We start from the raw sequence: 19,460 nt of genomic DNA, 5'->3' as shown, positions 1-19,460 counted from the left end.
ACAACTCCTATGGCCAAATAATCCATCACAGATATAAAACAAACATGGTTACACAAAATGCAGGTTTTTCATTGCCTGAAGTTTAAACAGCCCATAGCCAGTGTTCTTCATAATGCTATCAGTCATTCTGTAACAGACTAAATGTGTTTTTTATCACCAAAATATACTGTTGGGTGTAAATTTCCCCAGAGTAACATTTTAAAGTCTTTATTACACATTTACTATTCTACATACTAAAAAAGATTTGTTACTTTGTGGTTACATGGATACTTGCTCTGTGTAAATATGTTTCCCCATTGGAATGAAATATGGAAGCTTTAATGGGTACATTAAGTTGTCTATAGCCATAGGTAACAATCAGGTATTAAATAGGAGCTGGGAACTGATGAAATCTCTTTATGGTTTATTTCTGGACATCCTAATGCTTCATCTATTGGATGTCAGGCTTTTGTAAGGAAAGCGTAATGTTATTTTGGCTGTCAGTCAGAAGCTGTGGATGGAAACACTCTGAATGCTAGCTTGTACCTAGGTGAAAGTGGAATGTTGTTCCTCTTTCTTTTTTGATTGCTCTGTGGAGGATGCCAACACTGCAATCTGCAGTGTGGTGCTGTGATAGGACACCTTACCCTCCAGACTTGGAAACAATGTGACTTGCTGAGAAAGTATTCAAGTATTTCAGTACTGTGTCCAGGGCTCTCCTTGTGCTTGAGTAGCTCACTTAATACACGCTGGGTGTTTGTATGCTACAGAAACCCCTGCAGTATTCAGCAATAGTACCCTGAAGTTTGGGAGTTACTTGTGCAGGACCAAGAAAAACATAAAACATATTCTGCTGTTGAAAATATCATCTCCACTTTTCAGCTGCTTCTCTGGCCCAAAAAGGAGAGAGCTCTCATTTGAGAGAGTCTTTTCTGGTGTCTTTACTGACTCACAAATGAACTTTCCCATCCACTATGACCCTCAGAGGCATGTCACCTGAAAGAGCTGCTAAACATCGATCCGAAAGCTGCCCTTTGTCTTTTTTCTGCTTTGTGTTGCTTCTGAGATGTAACTTGAAGCCTCCTGGCCAGTTATGCATTCCCCAGTCCTCTCAGGAGTTCTTGGCCTTGTCCTCCACGCTCTGGCAAATGAAAGCAGCAAAGAAACGTCTGGGCAGTCCCAGGTAGCAAAGCTGAGCCACACTTCCAGCTGTGCAGGTGTTTGCTGTCACAGTCTGAGCTGCAACAGTTGTTTTCCTTGTTACTGCTGCTCTGCGCGACATGTTCCTCTAATTGCCTTCCTGGAATGCAGCAGTTAATGAGGCTTGAGGACAGGTTGGGATGGAGGAGTTAAGTTTGAGGTCTTAGGAGCTCAGGTGAGCTAGCCCATGCCTGGGAGGGAATTTTAGGGAAGGTTTCTCACGCAGAGTTTCCAGAAAATGGCTTGGTGTGGGAGGCTGACCTGAGCAGTGTGCTGACCATAGCTTCACTAAATAGCAGAGAAAGGAGCTCAATAAATGGGTGCATCATGATATGAGTATTTTAAATCCATTTATATTTAAAAGGAAACGTATGTGGAAAATTAAGATTAATTTCAGGTCATTTTTGAAATGATACAAAGTAAATCACTATTGGTTTTTACTTTGTTAGCTAGTCTCTGCTGTGTTCTATCTCCTTTGTTCTTTATAATTCTATTATAGTAAACAAAGAAAGGATTATTTTGCAAGGAAGACTTATGGCTGTTTTATAGATTGTGTTATCAGCTGTTTTTCATGTTCATGTGTAACCACAAGAACTTGGTGGCAATGTGGTTTACTGCTGACAAGAGTGATAACTTGTAAATTTTGTAGAAAACATTCCTTGAATCTTATGCATAACAGATGTTAAATGCTTTATCAAAATAAAATTAAAGTAATAGCAGATTGCAGCTTGTTGTTCTCCTTCTTATATATTTTCATATATATATTCCTTGTGACTTTGGTGCTGTTGCCCTCTCACACATAGAGAAATGGCAGACTTTTATCTACTTTTATATGCTGTGGTAGTTGAGTAAGTGTTGTTCCTCTCTCTCCCTCTGTTAAACATGAGTTTTGGAATTGGTACCTGATGGTGGGACAGAGTTGTCTCCAGCCTCCAAGACTCTTTTGCTGTTTAAAAATCTCTATGAACTGCATTAGTTATGCATTGCTAAGGATTTCAAGTTTCTTTTCCACAGTAGAGCTAGGATTTTTAAAAGAAAAGTTGAGATTTTAATTTTGGTTTTATAAAGGAAATCCCTCTCCAAACAAATGTATTTAAACATTTGTATATCCTGTTAAGGTTATATTGACATACTTTCCTCCCTCTCTTAAATTAGTTATTTTCTTTACTTAGTCCATTATTAAAATTTTCATGTAAGCTATCACTGAGGTGGCTGCCCTTTTCTCTTAGCATCTGTACTTGGCATTAGCAGGTGGTTTCTATAAGCCACATCTGTTACTTAATAAAGGGTACAGCATCAGCAACTTTTCCCAGATGTATTTTTCTTGAAGTTGCATGAACCAGGTTTTCAGAGTTTGATAAAGGGCAGGCTTTCTAGCTTCCTAAAAGAGCAGAACTCTGCATGACCCTGAGATGAGATCAGCTGGTCAGAGCATGGTGCTGATAGCACTGGGCTTGTAGGTTTGATCCCTATATGGGCCATTCACTTAATAGTTGGTTTCAAGGAATGAAAACTGACTTCTGTATCCACATTCTGGTTTGCATGGAAAACATGGCATTTGTAAAGGATTCCTTTGATGCAAAAGTCTGAATTATACTATGTCATTGCTCAGTAAACAGCTGTGAAATCAAGGGTAGATGAAATTGCACTGACTGGAATGTAGCCTTGTTTTACATCCTCCTTATTTCATGCTTTTTTTAATGCTGGTGGTATGACAGATGAAAAAGACTTTTTCCTCTCCCCTTCCCTCCTCCTGTCCACGTCTCTGCATGAAAAGAAAACATCACTATTCCACAATTCAAAGCACTGCTGTATCAGCAGGAGTATTTCTGACTTGGATTTATCAGGGAAGATGCCTCGTGTTTATATCTGCACAAAATGTTCATATTTTTTTTTTGCTATATAGTATTTGCAAAGGAGAATGAGGAAAAGCACACAAGAATAATACTAATCACTAAGACTGGTGATTTTTGACTTTCAGATTTGTTAGGCATTCTGAGAGGCAATGAAAGCTCCATGCTGCTGGGAGGAGCCTCAAAAAATTACTAGAGCAGCCTGTCTCATATAGCAGCGTGCTGTCTTGGTGAACTCTGTGTACTTGGCTTCAGTAGAGAGTTTGGAATTATTTATAAACATCTGTTCTGAATTTGGTAGGAGGATTGCTGACCAGCTGTGCGCTCCCATTTGCAAGACGCAGTGAAACAGTTTTGACTTTAAAGAGAAATGTCCAAAATGGTATTGGGTAATGAGAATAATGAGAAACACTGAAAATGAGTCTTAGATTATTGATACTTATTAAAAAAAAATCCTGCATTGATCAAAGTGAGGATGTTCATACTATTAACACCTCAGCTTTGATGGGTTACAGCAGCAGGTATAAAGGATACACATTAGCCTGAATGCTGTGTTTGGGAAGTTGTGGTTGGAGGTACCTTGACTTGTCAGTAGAGTACAGAAGCTCTAATGGCTGAAAACTTTGACATTTTTTATCATTTTTGATGGAGCAGCATGGAGTCTCAACAGGTATATCCTCAACCCATTTTCCTGTGATAGTGTTCTCTGGAGACTAACAAAGATGATAATAAGCCATGCATAGTTCCTCTGGTATTTTTGTTGGTCAATCACTCCAGAAGTGCGAAGATGGCAGCTGCTCAAAGATACTTCTGCCAAGGCTGCCAATAAACAAGAGTGAGGGACAGTGTACAACATACTGTTAATGGAAAGAAAAGAGAAATCTGACCAACTAAAGTTTTCCCCATAAAATCTTTAGACTTCATGACCAAGGGAAGAGTTGGGCTTGACTTCTTTCAGGGTTATACACAAGCTGCAGGCATGGTGCTTGCACAGGTGTGCCATTAGATGGCACAAAGTGTCCCCAGGTACAAGTGGTAAATGTCCATCTTGCTTGCAGGCTGTCATAGATGTGGGTCATGTCCTGGGAAGTGACAGTGCAAGAGCCATCAGGAGTAACTGCTGGTACACATCCTGCCACAGAAGGCTACTTTTTTTTCTGGAAGAGCCTCTGCAAGAGGGGAGGGATTGATATTCCTGACATTACTTTTGAGGGACTGTTTCAGTACAGATTGAGATTCGGTTTGGAATTAGCTTGAGTGGTGGGAACTGGCAGGAAAGCATTATGTACTTGCAGTGATTACCTTGCATGGTTATTTTTGAAGCTTCTTTAAAAAGCCATTTAAGACTTTTCTTGTACTTGAGTTATATATATTGGCTTTGGTATGTTTGTTTACTTTGGTGAGTACTTTGCTGGGCTCTATTTTAAAAGCTGTTTTGTTGCATGACATGTCTACTCCTAATGACTACAGTATTTTTGCCTTATCACATGTACATGTTCCTAAAACAAACAGGCAACTTTTTTTAAAAGTCAGCTTCCTTTGTTCTCCAAGTGCCTGTTATTTGAGAGGGCGGAGGAGAAGTGTGGCAAATTTTAGGATGTATAAAAAAACCAACTTCCCCCTTTCTTTCCACCCACTGCTTCCTCCAGCTCTGCATACCTCCTTGCACTTCTGTGTCTGAACTCATCTCACTGAGATTCAGCAAGCTGTGGAAGTGTCCCTCTAGAGGGTCTTGATCCTTCCATCATTCTTTCCCACCACTCATTCTTGCAGTGTCTTTGTCCCTGGGGGTTGCATTAGGTTTACATCCTGTCGGCAAAAGTGATTTTTCATAGCAACAGCAAATGATATGAGATTCCCTTTGGGCTGCCTGTATTTTCTGGACTGTTGTAGCAGCTTTTTTTCTGCCAGGTCTCCCTTGTAGCTCCCCATTACAGCCCTGCCTCTCTATTCTGTATTTATGTCAATGTTCTGTTGCTGGGTCTGCAATTCTGTAAAGCTTTGTATGACTGAGAAGATGCAGGTCTTTCCTGGGTCAAGCACCATTAAATGGTGTTTCTACAGATTTATCTTGGTACCAGGTAATTTGTTTTAGTGGAAAATAATTTAGGAGAGGTATTTCCCAAACACAGCATGCATTTTTCAAGAAGTGGGGGAGAGGAAAAGATGGGGAAAATAAATGTTAGGGCCACAGTGACTTCTGAGCAGCAGAAGTGAAATGTGTCACTAGAGAAGTGTAGTTTGAAGTTGATTTCATTGGTACAAAAAGTACAGTTTTCATACCTGTGGAGCAGAGCATCCATTCCTAAGCATGATGGGTTGCTTTATCATTCAAATGCAAGCTGTTGCACTTGTGTGTAAGACTGTACTGACAAACACAGGTTTTGCTGAGAGAGCTTTTGTACCGTTTGCAATTTGGAGTTAAGGTCAAAATACCTAGAACAGCTGCGAGTCTGTTTTTCCTCCTGGGCTTTGTTTCCCCAAGTTCTCTGTTTTGTACCTAAATGGAGCACGCTATAAACATGTGTTTACAGAGAGCTCAAATGCAGAGTCCGTAGGGTTGGTGGCTGCCCCGGGCAAGGCTGCTTGCTTTGTGCCCCTGGGTCTCTGGCTGCAAGCTGCAGCAGAAGGGAAGGGTCTCCATTCCCATTCCCACCACCTGCTCCTGCCCTGTCTCTTGCTTTGGCTCAGCAGGTTGTGTGATTGCTGGGTTCAGTGCTCTGAAGGGCTTGAGAGGCCTGTGACACATTGGTTATTTATTTTGGTGTGAGGGTTGTTTTCCTGATCGCGGCTGATCTGAGTCATTGCATGGGCGTGTGATTGCTAGAAAGTAGAAACACATGTGGGAGGCTGGAGCAGCAAAGAGGAATTGCATCTTTTAGCAGCAGTCTGGGGTTAAGGTAAAAGTCTGGATGCTGTAAATGTGCAGAGCTAGGGGAGATTTTAGTTCTGTCCCTGTTTTCTGGTGGCTTTCTTGTTTTGTGAGACTCAAACAAGGGCACTTGATTGCTGCATCATGCTTTATGGCTGCATAGTGTGGAAGCTTTGATACTATCTGGTGAAAGGCAGCAATTTCATTTTATGTTATTTATATTTTACTGGTTTATGTTAATTTTAATGTAAGTATATATGTAAATATGAGTATAATTTTTTTAAAATTCACTATTTTTTTTGTATCTCAAAGGTTTTATATTTGGAATTTCTTCTTTAATCTTTAGTGATGACTGTAGCCTGTGAAAGCATCAGTCTATAAGGACTCCCAGAGTAAAGTCACTTTGTCATAGGGTTATGTGTAACTCATGTGGACTGAGGGGAATGAGTTTCATGTAATTATTACAGCTTGGGTTGAAACCACTCTTTGTTGTTGAGGTTGCCTTACTTCTCCAACTAGAGTATCCTGGCATTTAAAATGATTAAAATCTTCTCCAGATTTCACCCCTTTGAGCACAAATGCTCTATTCATTAATGCCTGTTTCAGACTTAAGGTTGCTTAAGATTATTTTTAAGCTTCACCCAGAACAGTTCAGCTGCTGCAGGAGATAAGGCTATGGGGGAATTTTGTTCTAAAACATGTAAAAGCTACATAAGAGGACCTTTTATTTGAATTCCCCAATTTATTTTAAAATTTGAAATCTGATGTGATTCCCATCTCAATCTACCCATTTCTGCCCAAGTTCTAAATAACTAAAACTCTTTACTGTGCTCAGTGAAGACTTGTAATAGTGTAGCAGGTAAAAATTTTAAGGGAGAGAAATGCTTTCTCTCAGCTGGAATTCTTCAGTGTTGACCAAATAATGCTTGCATCATCCCCTAAAGTAAAAATAACACATTGTTTGAGCATTACTTCAAGAAGTTGAGCTCAGTGTTGTACAAGTCGCAATTGAAGCCCAGGAATGGGACCTGAGAACAAGATCTTCTCTCTGATTTATTCTCAGTAATCTGTTTGCTGACCTCAGCACGTGTCCAGGAAGAAACACTGGTTTACTTGTGGAGTATAAAAGTAATCTTGGGTTAGACACTGGAAGAACTGACAAGAGGAGCAGGATTATGAATCTTTGGAGCAGGGACATCAGCCTATGACTGGCTACAGTGCAGCAGGAGAAGGGACACAAGACATGCAGAGCAGCTGAAGACTGCCCTGGCCAAGGGGGACATGATGTCACTGAGAACACACAGAACACACCTGCAGGGAATGATGTGTGTGTGTAGGAGGAGAAGGATAGGAACTCAGTGAACTATTTAGGCTGGTAAGAATGGAGCATTAAGAACTGAAAATTAGGGATGCTTATGGGATTGGGAAGCAGGACAGGGCCAATGTCATGCTGGGGCAGTGAAGGAAAGGGTATATGTAACCAAAGCAAGCTCTCTTCTAAACAATCCCTCTGGTTTTCTCTGTCTGCTGCTGCTCTTAAGAAATTGTGAAATTCTGTCAAAATGTCCCATTGCCTCTTAAATCAGATCTGCTCTATAGGGTAAATGCCACTTTGTCCATTAGCTCACCTGGCAGAGATTTGTGCACGGATATCAAGTCCCCTAAGTAACTTACAGTGGAAAGAACTTGCCTGTCAAAACATTTATAAAGTTGCACATGTCCAGGATGCCAAATGCATCAGTTGCCCATTTCTAGCTTAGGTACTCCCTGCCTGTATCCCTAGGCACTGTTCCTTGTTCATTTGTTCTTTAGGGAGCCTTGTGAGACCTTGGTTCTGTGCTCAGCTGTACATAATGCAGCATTTGGTACCCAGCTGCACATAAGGTGTTTCCCTTTCTCTTGGGGTCTGTCTGGGGCTCTGGTGACTGATGTGCTGAACAGCTGAGCACTCATAGCTTAACCAAAATCTCTGGGAGCCGTCCTTGTGTTGTCTATGTGAGGAGTCACGTGTAAATTTGTGCTGCAGGAAATACCAAGTTCAGTCTGTCTCAAGGAGGGTACCTCAAAAATCAGCGATGTGAAGCAAGAGACTTCAGGGTAAAGCACTATTTCTGTCTGCAAAATGGGAACAGCTATGCTCAGAAATGTGCTTAAAACCTCTTTATGCTTGGTAAGCTCAAATGCCACAGTGATGGTCTTCATGGAAGCCTTAAGTGTCCTAAGGCAGTGTTTTGAATCAGAAAGCATGGGGTAAAAACTGAGAAGTGGAGAGACCCAAAGGCAGGGGATGATGTGCTTTTGGCCACCTGAAGTCAGAGCCCACAGTGCAGGCAGATTGTAATTGATGGGGGACTAAATACTTCTGCACACATAGAAGGGAATCTGTTAAAAGTCTGGGGCCAGGAGTGAGCAGCTGTCAGCTGGGCTTCAATTTTCTAATTCTTGTTTCATCTGACCTCATTTTTAACTGACCTCATGATGCTGATCCAGGTGATTATCAGGAGATGCATATACATCTAACGCCAAATGACAGTGTGTCTTCACCTTGATTTTAATAAAATTTGACAAAAGTGCACTAAGGAAAAAATTGTTTTTATTTCTAAACCAATTTCTTATACCTTTACAATGATATTAGGCTTCAACAAAACTTCATCAGAAAGTGTACCACAAATATAAAAATATAGAGGAAATATAAATCATCTTTGTCTTGCTCTTAGTTTCTTAAACTTTGAGAAATAGGACACTGACCTCTTCTTCCTCTGTTCTATCCTACTATTTATAAAAAAATCCATTATAATTATTGAGAGGGATAAGTAAGAGATAAGAGCATCCTTATCTTCAGGTAGCTATCCTGCTGTCAGCCCAGAAATAAAATGAATTTGGTTTGGGGGGATTTTTGTTTGGTTGGTTTGGTTTTTTTTGTTTTGGGATGTTTGTTTGTTTGGTTAGTTTTGTTTTGCTTTTTCCACATCCTTTTCTCATTCTTTTCTAACGTGACCCATTTGGATGTGGAAGTTTTCTGTAGTAGTCAGTCACAGCTGATTCCAGTGACAGATTTAGACAGTATATATGAGTGCATGGTCCTTTGCACATGAGGAACAGTCCTGTTCATTTTTATTTCATGACAGTTCTTTGGTTTTATTGTTTGTTTGGCACTTTTTTCCCTAAAGAGTACTTTTTGAGGACTACAATTCTTAAATAGAAATAAAATCCCAACAATGTATTTAGGAAAAACACTTCAAAGCTCTTTAATCCCCACCTTATTGGGGTTTTTTTTAGCCCCCTGCTTTTGGGATACCTGAATGCAGATCTGCAAATGCTATTTTATGTCACAGCGTCTCATCTACGTATATCTGAAGTTTCTGTTTTATAGCTCTGATTTGCAATTTACTAAAGTAAACATAAATTTATGAAGTTTAGAAATTTGAAATGCACCTTTCTGTTTCTTTGTATTTTAAATGGATTTTTTTAAATGTGTTCTGTTTCCAGAGAGAGAGCAGAAGGAGGAAGAGTGATTGTAGAAGTTGATGACAAAGTGGCAAAAGTCAGAAATATAAAGGTATGCTTTTTGTTGTCTCCTCTTTCCCATAAAAGAATCCTGATATCCTGATAATTTTCTCAGTTTGCTTGCCTATTGGATCATTCTAACAGAAATATTAAGGGAGAAATTTAAACTGGCACAGCCCTAGAATTATTGCAGCGAAAGTGTGGGGAAGGATTGTTTTGGTTTGGGGTTAGTTTGTGTGTTTTGGGGGAAGAAATTGAGAAGGGACATAACAGGCAGCTATCTTGTCTGGATGTTATATTTATCAAAGCCTCTGCAATGCTGTTGCATGCCATCATTCAAAGCTGTTGGTAAATTGTTTAATAATTTTTGCATATCTTGCTGTTACTAACATCTGGATAATTTCTTTCCCTGTATCTCCTCCTTTCATATTTCCCCTCAGCATGCAACTGATTTACATGAAATAGAGCAAATTGTGTAAAGCTGCACTTCAGGCCTTGGTAAAAGACCAAGAGCTATAAGAATAAACTGAGTGTAACCATCATCTTCCTTGAGAGCTCTGGAGCCTGCGTGCTTTTTTTCTGCTGAAGTTAGTGTGGATCTTGAGGTTCTAACAAAGTTATGAATTAGATCAAAACTACATGTATATGGTGTTAATTTTGTATCATGTTTTGACTCGTTACTCTCCTCCTTTGAGTGTTCATAAGCTTATCTGTTTTATTACCAATCACTTGGGCAAAATTATATGGAAAGATTTATACAATTCCTTTAATTTCAATAATTGTTGACTGCTGGGCTAGAAAGGCTTCTCTGCCATTGTTAGCAGCTCATAAAGGTTGAGTTTGGATTGTGCAGTCCCAGTGACAGAAGCATTAGCTTGCAACCGTGACAAAGCAAAGGGGGAAACTGGGGAAGAGATCTGCATATTTAACTATGCAGTGGTAAAATTGTTTTCTTCTTATCACTTGGGGCCTCATTTCTCTCATGTGGTTCTCTGTGAAACAGAAGAATTTCAGAGAAATATCAAAAGGTTTATAAAGCTTTCCTGCTAATACACGGAATTTATGAAGAATTTATTTAGCTGAATCATGCCTATTGTATGTGTCTTGGGGAACCTTAGCTGTAGTAAATGAACCCTTCAGTAAAAATGCTCTAGCAGGTTTGTCATGGGTTTATCCACCTCACTCTAAGCACCAAAGAAAATTAATTGAATAAAGAGGTTTAACTCTATGCCATTCCTTTTCCACAAGATGGATCCTAGATAAACTTCCCATTAAGTTGGAAAATGTATTTTTGGGCTCAGCTTCAGAGTGACTTGATCTTTCTGTGTTTTTTCTTTCATTGTCAGGTCGACAGTAGACTTGATAGCAGTTGGGACTCTAGAGGAAAAACTGTGGCCTTCAGCTTTGACTACTGCTACTGGTCAGTTGATCCTGAGGATCCAAAGTATGCATCTCAGGAAATGGTGAGCGACGCCTCGTGTCCACATTCCCATCCCGTTTTGTCCTTCACAACCATGTCTTCGGGAAGATACTGAGACACAGATAACATGAGAGATCTCCTTTTCTTTTCTGCCCCCACCTTTTTCTAATTTTGTTTGCAGTACCACAGTGTTCAGGCCTCTGTCTGAAACAGGTGCAGTAGGAATGCAATACCCTTGTTTGTCAGCCAATGCACGCTTTCCTTAGATGTGTTACGTTTGGCAGTGATCATTAATGGTGATGATCTGAGGACTCTAGCTTGGAAATGAGATTTTTTTCAGGAGCAGGTGCCATGATCTAGTGGGAGGAAGCTCTGAAAGAAAGTAAGAGTGATTCTCTGAGAATCAACAGTGAAGTAATCACATCTTTAATGGTAGAACACTTTACTTACACCATATTGTTCAGAGATATTTTCCTTGATAAACCCTCAGAAATCTCTTGTAACTAATGGAGAGTCCTTCTGTCTTCAGAACCAAGCTTTGGTTAATTAATAAAAAAGAAGATTGAAGGATTTGGAATTGAAATATGATGTTATTACAACTCTGTTAATAAACAGGAAATTATTAAATTTTCAAATAAATACAGCGCACAGCAAAGCTATCCAAATATGTCATTATATAAGCAAACATATTTTGGCATTAAAATCAGGTTTTACTGCTGTTTTGTCTCCCAAATTATGCAAATTTCATTTCTGTCTGTTGTGAGTACAGCTGTCCCTGAAATTTTGACCTGTATAATTGTGTTGTTTTTCACAGAAATTATTATTTAAGACTGACTTAGTCCTGTAAAATTTGTATTTCTGGTAGTGATGAGCACAGGACTGTTTTTACTTTTGGGAGTCAATTTTTGAAAAACTATCACATTTGGAAATTACCATAACTTTAGGTGAAGTTCTTGACTGTGCTTCATTTTCTTCCTGCTACAGTAGTGTGGAAGATGCTTTGTGAGCTTGGGAAGTATTTTAGTGTTTAAAAAATAAAATGGTCTTTCTGAAGTACTTGGCACTAGATAAACTTCTATTTTAGGGATTGCAAAAAACAAACATTTAAATGTTGATCTATTTGGGTTCCCCCAGACCCTTTTATATTTTCTTGTTTGTTTTGATTTTGTGTTCATTATGAGTTTGTCACATAATACAAGTAGAAGCTTGCTTCTTAAAACTGTTAACAATATGGTGGCTTTCTAGCTGGAATGGTTTAGCAAATGAAATGCTGATAAGTCCTGCTTGCCAAGTCAGTTTTAGCTCTACTCTGTGAGAGAAATTATCAGAACTGCCAAATGGAAAATACAAATATTGGCTACAAATGTAAGCTTTTGTTCTTGTTGTTATTAAATACAAGTGTGACTGAAGAGGAATGCAAAATGCAATATAAACAGTGCAGCTTCCTTGCTGGGTTTGAGTAGCTGTTTCAGACTCTGTGGAGAAAGAACTCTGTGTATTTTCATGCAGTACAGTTTTATCTGACAAAAACAGTGTGGGGGAAGGAACCATGAACTCCTGGGCCATAGAAAATGGAGAAATGGGCAGTAGTTTCTTTACTTGTGCCTGATGCTGACTGAAAGGACATCCAAGGCTGCTCTGTGGAACTGCTGGGTTGCTGAGACAGATGCCTTGTGTGAGATAAGGAAAGTCCAAAGATGGACCGGTGCTTTGAAAGGCCCGGAGCCATGAGGGAATTGCTTGGGCTTTTTGCCTGTCTTTGTGATTGTGGAACCAGTAAAATGTACTTCAAATGTCCTTGAGAAGAGGCTGCTGGGATACTGCAATCTCACCATGCTTTTGGGCATTTTCTGCCCTCTTACACTGCATGAAGGAATTTATTGTACTAATGCCATGTTTGGAATCGTTGCTTCAGTGCTGAGCTGACAACAGTGATGTTATCAGCAGCCAAAGGAGGTTCAGCACCACTGTCATCCTGTAAAAGCTTTCTTTCACAAGCTGACCTTGGATTACTTTTCTCTTGAAGATGTCCTGCCAACTGTTATCATATGTGATTGGTGTATTGGTTGAGGATGAAAAGTAGATAAAAGTATCTGTCTTCAGATTTGTTTTTGTAGAATGCTGTCTTTTAGTAAACTATTATTTTTTTCCTCTTGTAGATGGATGTAGAAAAATCAATCCTAACAGTCTCTTCAGTTAAGGACTCTGTGACAGTGTAACAATAGTGTGAGGACTGCAAACCCTAGTGCTTTAAGTAGGATTTTAAAGATACAACTCTGCTTCTCTGAATACTTCTTACAGTTTCTTCCAGATATTAACATTGTACACTTCAGGTTCCTGTATCCTGCATTTCACACAATGCATTTTATTTCCTATATACTTTGATCAAATACTTCAAAGGCACTTGTAAGAGTCTTAAGCCACATGTCTGTAAGTACTTTCAAATGTTTGGAAAATGAGTTTGCATTCATTCTTCTGTTTATAAAGACTGTTCTTTCCCTGCCTCCTGTACTTTATTTGTATTTTCCAAAAGGGGACTACGTGTTGCCCATCTTATATGTTTTTCCCAATACATTCATGTTAGTATTTTTTTGAAGTAGGGAAAGTGTTTTTTCATTTTAATTTGGGAAAGGCAGACTTTGCAATACAGTAAACTGAGGAGGAACTGGACCAATGTAGTAAAATCTATAGTGTTCATGTGACAGATTACATGCCTTTACTTTTATTTTTTTAATAGCACTGAAAGAAGTCCTATTAAACAGAACAAACAGAAACAACAACAAAAAACCCTACAAAAAAGTGTAATCATTCTTGAGACAGAGTGTAGATTTCCTCTGTCACAGGTTGATACAGAATTAGTTCAGTCTCACAGGGGAAAATGCTGATTGTCTGCACCTGGGCTTTACCACTTGCAAACAATGAAGTAGTTTCATCGTGTCTCCCCATATCCTTGTACTAAGTGTTTTTTGGGAAGTGATTTTGATTTGGTACAAAATCTTCTTTAGTAGAGGGGGGAATTTTGTGTGATTATTGCTTCCTTCCCACTCCCTTCCTCCCCAGATGTCTTCAGATACCTGTGTGTAGCTCAGGATTGTTTTCCAAAGACAATGTTGGAAATCCATCACTCTTTGGCCATTATATAATTATGGGACTATTGCATGTTCAACTGCAAAAGCTTAGAAAAGTTACACAACAGTATTGTTCAGAAGGAAAATATTGCAACATACTTTCCAACTCTTCATCAAACTAAGTCACTGTATTCCTTCCTTTTTTTCCTAAAGTGCAAACAAAGTCATGTGCTGAACAACTTTACCTGAGAGACCATTCCTCACTAAGCTGAGTTTGTGACACCTCCGTGCCTCTGTGCATTCCCTGCAAGATTAAAATTTTAAATTATCTTGTAAATGATCAGGACAAAATCAAAATCTGTTATCTGTCATATGAGACTAATTATAAAAAATACAATACAATTAACTTTTAATTTAGATACCTTGAAAAATTATTCCAGTTTTTTCTCTCTCTGTCCTGTTCCCTTCCTTGTCTTGTAAAAGAAGGGAGAAAGAGAAGGCAGCAGCAGCTGTGGGTGTAAAATGGCATTTTCGCACAAAATATTTGAAAAGCAGTAAGCATTCCATCCACAAGATTTTTTTTTTTCTTCAATCCAGAGTGAGAGAGAAGTGAAAAGGAGAATGTGCTATAAGAAAAAGGCTTTTTGTGCAATAATTGGATCCGTACATATCAGATTATGATGGAGGCAGGGAAGCACCATGAGTGCTTGTTACAGATCTTCTGCCAGCAGCACAGCTGCTGTGTTCAGTTTGTGATCAAATAAGGTCATTCTTTCTGACTATACCAAGACTTCTTTGCTGAAAACTTCTCTGGGAGCTATTGGGAATAATTGCAAACTTCAAAGCGTGCTTTGTTGGAAGACAAAAAGAATCAAGTTGATTTTCAATTTATTGAGGCATTGAATTAATTGATAGAAATAGTTGTATACATTCAGAGGCAACTGTGGCCTAATGCAGATACAGTTCAAATATGAAGCCAAAACAAGAGTGAAGCCACACAAAACAAAATATGAAGCCACACAAGAAAGGATTAAGCTGAGGGAAAACAGTAAACTATTTAACAAACAATGAAATGAGACATTTCTAATGCTCATGCTCAGTGATTTTTTCCCTGCTAGGCACTGACCATTGCTTACCAGATACACAGAGCACATTCTTTACAGTAGGCACTCAGTATAGCTCACAAAATGCTATTGAAAGGATCTGTGCCTTCAACAACTTAAAAGAAAAAAAGAATCAAGATCTTTGGGAGGTCAGGTGTTGTGCATGTTTGCAGTGAGCCTGCACATGAGCAGTCTGAATTGCTTCTACAAATCTTGTGATTCTTGCGTGTTTATAAGTAAAACCATGAACTTGTATAATGATCTGCAAACTTTCTGAAGTCACCAGCAAAGTATGCTTATTTAGATGGATGATATTTTTTATCTTTTTAAATTAAGTGGTTAAGATGTGAGATACAGATATTTTTAAGAAAAAAATCTTCTATATAGATAAGCTGTATGTGGATGTTGATTGTTCTTACTTGCAGATGGGCATTCACAGTTTAAATTCCTCTGTGTAATCAGACCACAGTTTTTCTTCCATGTTCATAAAATAGTGGCTTTTTTCCTCCTTCTTTTAATCTAAGGGCTATTCTATACTCTTTCTGTTTTGCAAGGAGGTTCCCTTGTTCCTATGTAAGAATTTCCACACCATGGCTACTCACAGAAGGGAAGGTCATATTCATGGTACTTCCAAGGCTGCAGATTGATCCTAGATTAGTCTTTAACTTGGAGTGGTTTTTCTCCAGTCTTATCAATGCTCTGTGAATAACTTTGGTTAGACTTGTTTTTTGGGAGGTGAAATTACTGAAAAATTAGTCTGAACTTCAGCTAACTCTCCAAGATCATGTAGGTCTGTGAGTTCTGTAGTCAGTGGATAGAAGGATGTTTGATAGACTTTTGCAGGGAGACTGGTCCAGGTTTGGAGATTTTTATTCTCTGGGGGTGAGGTTTTATTTTCTTTTAGTGAGCAGCCTCCTTCTGAAAGATTTTGTTGGACAGAACTGTGCTAGTATTGGATAGTGAGATATATTATTGCAACACCTGTGATCGAGTTCCACACAGCCTATTTGTTTATCTCTGAAAATGAGCCATGTTTCTGACATGTTGGAGGCATGAGACTGGGCTTGCATGCATAAGTAGCTGAAGTCTGATAAACCTAAACAATATGCATGTGTCCAGTGTCACTGTTTATTAAAGTGTCTGGTATGAGCAGCAGTAGTTTCTTTATATTATAGCAAAAAGCATCTCTTCCCTTTTGTGTAAATTTGTGCTCACTTTATCTAGCTTCAATTGTAGCTGACTTTTACATTTTTCTATTAACTAAGATGATACGCCTCAGGGAGATATGTGTGTGTGGCCTTGAACACAAACTGAATGAATCATCATTTTGCCTGTATCTGAGCACCTGCATGTTGACTCCCTATTCAGCTTCATTTTTAATTTTTAATCACCAAAAAAGCATGCCCTTGAGAACTTCTATGTGAAAAGCAAAATTAACAGCTCCATTCACTTGTGGCTTTTCTGACAAATTTCTTACTTTGTGAATGGCAGTTCCTTTATGTTGTGTAAGACAGAGTGAAGATGAATAAAATGAAATCAGTCTAGAAATGCTTACCAGTAGCCCCAGCACATCAAACTCGAAATTCTGAGCGTCAGTTTATGTTTCCTCATCCTCAGATGTACACACCAGTATGGGTAAGTTCTCACTCTTTATAACTTCAGCGTTACAATGTTAGGACATTCTCATCTGAAGGAGGGGAGACGATGTTCTATATTTTAGAGTCGCAATTGTATTTTGAGGGATGTCTACCAAATTGCATCACTGTCACATTAAATAGTTGATTAATAAGTTTTGGAGTGGACCATTTCAATCAGTTCTTGCTGGATAGGTCTTATTCCTGAGATGCTGAATGGTAACAAATATTTTCCAAATGGTTTCTTTATGCGTACCCGTAAGGATTGATTGCTTTCAAAATTACACCTAATAATGTTAAAATAGATCTCAGCTTCTGTTCTACTGTTATTGCAAGTGTTTTCCATTTTCAGCCATCCCCTTCGTGCACACACACGTGCCTAAGAGTGTGTACATGGATTGTACCATCAGTAGTTAGTGCTTTTATGGTGCTGCTGGCAGGTTTTCTTGTGAAGGGTCAAGTCTCTCTAAAGAGTATGCACCTCATCCCACCCCGTGTAACAGACCAACAAATAAAACACCAGGTCTGAACAATTAATCTAACAAAGTGTGAGGATGCAGACCAGAATTAATTAACAAGGTCTATATTTTTGTATTCATGGATTTTTATTTTTTTAGGATTTCATAGATAAAGGTGGATAAGGGAAGCCTTCTCTAGTTAGCATTGGAGAACTGGAAAGAGAAAATGGTAGGGAATTTTTTTATTCGATGTAAAGTAGGCATATTTCAGGGACGTTTATATTTGTCAGTTTCACATGTCATTTTGAAGAACTGTCTGCATCTCTGGACTTTGTTTCATTTGGAATATGACTAGGTGGGAGAGCCCAAATGACCAAATTTCTTATAGCTGTTTTGAAGTAGGAGAAAAGATTGAATCATGTTAAAGATCTAGAGACAGAGTTGATAAGAATTTATCATTGAAGTAATGGCGTTTTTTTTCTATTCTAGCACATTCAAATTCCAATCAAATGAAAGGGTTTGTGGAGCCAGTTATAATTTTGAAGTCTAAATTAATCTAATTTCTGTAATGATTGCGAAATGCTTTAGTCCACAACTTGAGGTTGTTACTTGTTATTGTTTGGGGGTTTTTTGACAGCTAACACTGCTGTATCTCCTTGTTATTTTTAATGTGTCTCATAGCTCTAAACCTGGAAATTGAAACTGAATTTCCAATTCATATTCAGAAAATTAGCAACTGTTTTGATTTTTGAGTGGAAAATAAGATAATTTAAAGCCTGGGCTCAGGTAGCTTTTATATTTTTAACTTAAACTCAAATTCAGCAGAAACTCCAAAGAACTGTCAATGTCTTGAAGATACATTTAGTCCAAAACAAAAATTCTGGAGGATTGAAGAAACTTGCTTTCAGCTATTCATGTTTTCCTTTACATCATTTCTGTGTGTTTGACTGTGCTCAGTACACCACAATGCTTTTATTGTCTCGCTTCCTACTGCTTGTCATTTGCATAAATTTGCTGCTTATTACAATATATGGAATGTAATCTTTTTCTATTCCATTTATTATGAGCGCAAGAGGCTTTTTGCAACTGAATTTCATTGGCATGTTGAGTTGAAAGAGGAACCAAAAGAGATTAGAAGTTCATTTGATTAGAAGGTCATCTTTTGCCCCTGATTTTATCATCTAAGGGTAGTCCTGTGCCATATGGGCTGGGCATGTTTAAATTGCTGCTGATGGGAGCTGGCTGAGGCTGAAGAGTTGTGGTTGTGAGTTGGGGGTGGAGAGTTAACTATGGGGACTGAAGTTTGTTGCATGCAGTTTGGCACCTTTTTTTGCATAGCTATGCTTCATAGTGAGTATCAAGAAATGAAGAATTTTTTTTTTCTTTTTTAAATATGTGGTCCACAAGACAACTAGCAGCATGTACATTGTAATGTTTTTCTGGGGCTGATACAGTTGGGAAAGAATCTCGGAGCCTGCCTTTCTTGCAGTCAGACTCTGGTTAACAGATTAATTTCTAAAAATGAGAAAAAGAACTTGGGGAGAGAAATTATTTGATAACAGAAATAGAAGAAACAATCTTACACATAGAATAATATTATAAAAGTATGCTTTTCAAGTCAGGCTTTGACTTTTTCAAAGTGATCGAGGGACTAATAAAAAAAGGAATGTTAGAAGTGAAATGTTTTAAATTGCTGTACTGTGTGCTATTTTGACCTGTTTGGGCAGCTTTGATCAAAGCAGGCAGCCATTTTTAAAGAATTTGCAGATGCTGTGGCCTTCTTTTGCTGTGAGAGCAGAGCATACAGATCCTGAATCTAAGAAATACCCAATGCTTCTGCTGAAGTGATTACACTGAAAAGAGAGAGTCTGCACCCAATTCCCAGGGAGATGCATGGTGATCTTAAACAGCACAGCTGTTTGGAAATCCCCTATTGACTTCAACACAGAGTCATTATATTCTATAGTCTTTTGAAACAGAAACAATATTCTCTAGTATCTGAATCTCTAGCTGAATCAATGATGTGACTGTTCTCTACCTAAAAGAGAAAGTAGTGCAAGCAGAAATATAGATTAGTAGGTTGGCATATTTGAGACCATCCTGAGGTTTTATGTGAATCTTTTTCTGAATCATTTATTGTAATAAGTTTATTGTAATAAGACACTTGTATTAAAAAAGAGTTGAGACATGTACTTAAAATTTATTGATTTAGCATATACTCAATACAATAAATTGTATGTTGGGGTAGAACTGACAATCAAGTTGCAACCAAAAGTGACAAAATTTATACCTCATTATAGAATATTGTAGCAATAAGCTGAAAAGAATATGAAGAAGCAACCTTCAGCTAGCTAAATCCTGCAAAT

The 19,460-nt window shown here is 38.4% G+C and overlaps 1 protein-coding gene across 1 annotated transcript in view; it reads left to right on the top strand.

Annotated features, from left to right (window-relative positions):
* The window catches only part of STARD9 (StAR related lipid transfer domain containing 9), a 91,244-nt gene that overhangs the window by 2,683 nt on the left and 69,101 nt on the right, over window positions 1–19,460 (top strand). Inside the window, exons 2-3 of the mRNA XM_058025513.1 lie at window positions 9,394–9,463; window positions 10,758–10,874. Of these exons, the coding sequence (XP_057881496.1) occupies window positions 9,394–9,463; window positions 10,758–10,874 (187 nt within the window). The remainder of the gene's footprint in view (window positions 1–9,393; window positions 9,464–10,757; window positions 10,875–19,460) is intronic.

Source organism: Melospiza georgiana, chromosome 6 (genome assembly GCF_028018845.1).
Source record: "Melospiza georgiana isolate bMelGeo1 chromosome 6, bMelGeo1.pri, whole genome shotgun sequence".
NCBI classification, from domain to species: domain Eukaryota; kingdom Metazoa; phylum Chordata; class Aves; order Passeriformes; family Passerellidae; genus Melospiza; species Melospiza georgiana.
Note: the sequence above shows the minus strand (reverse complement) of the source record. Positions and strands in the feature narration are given on the sequence as shown.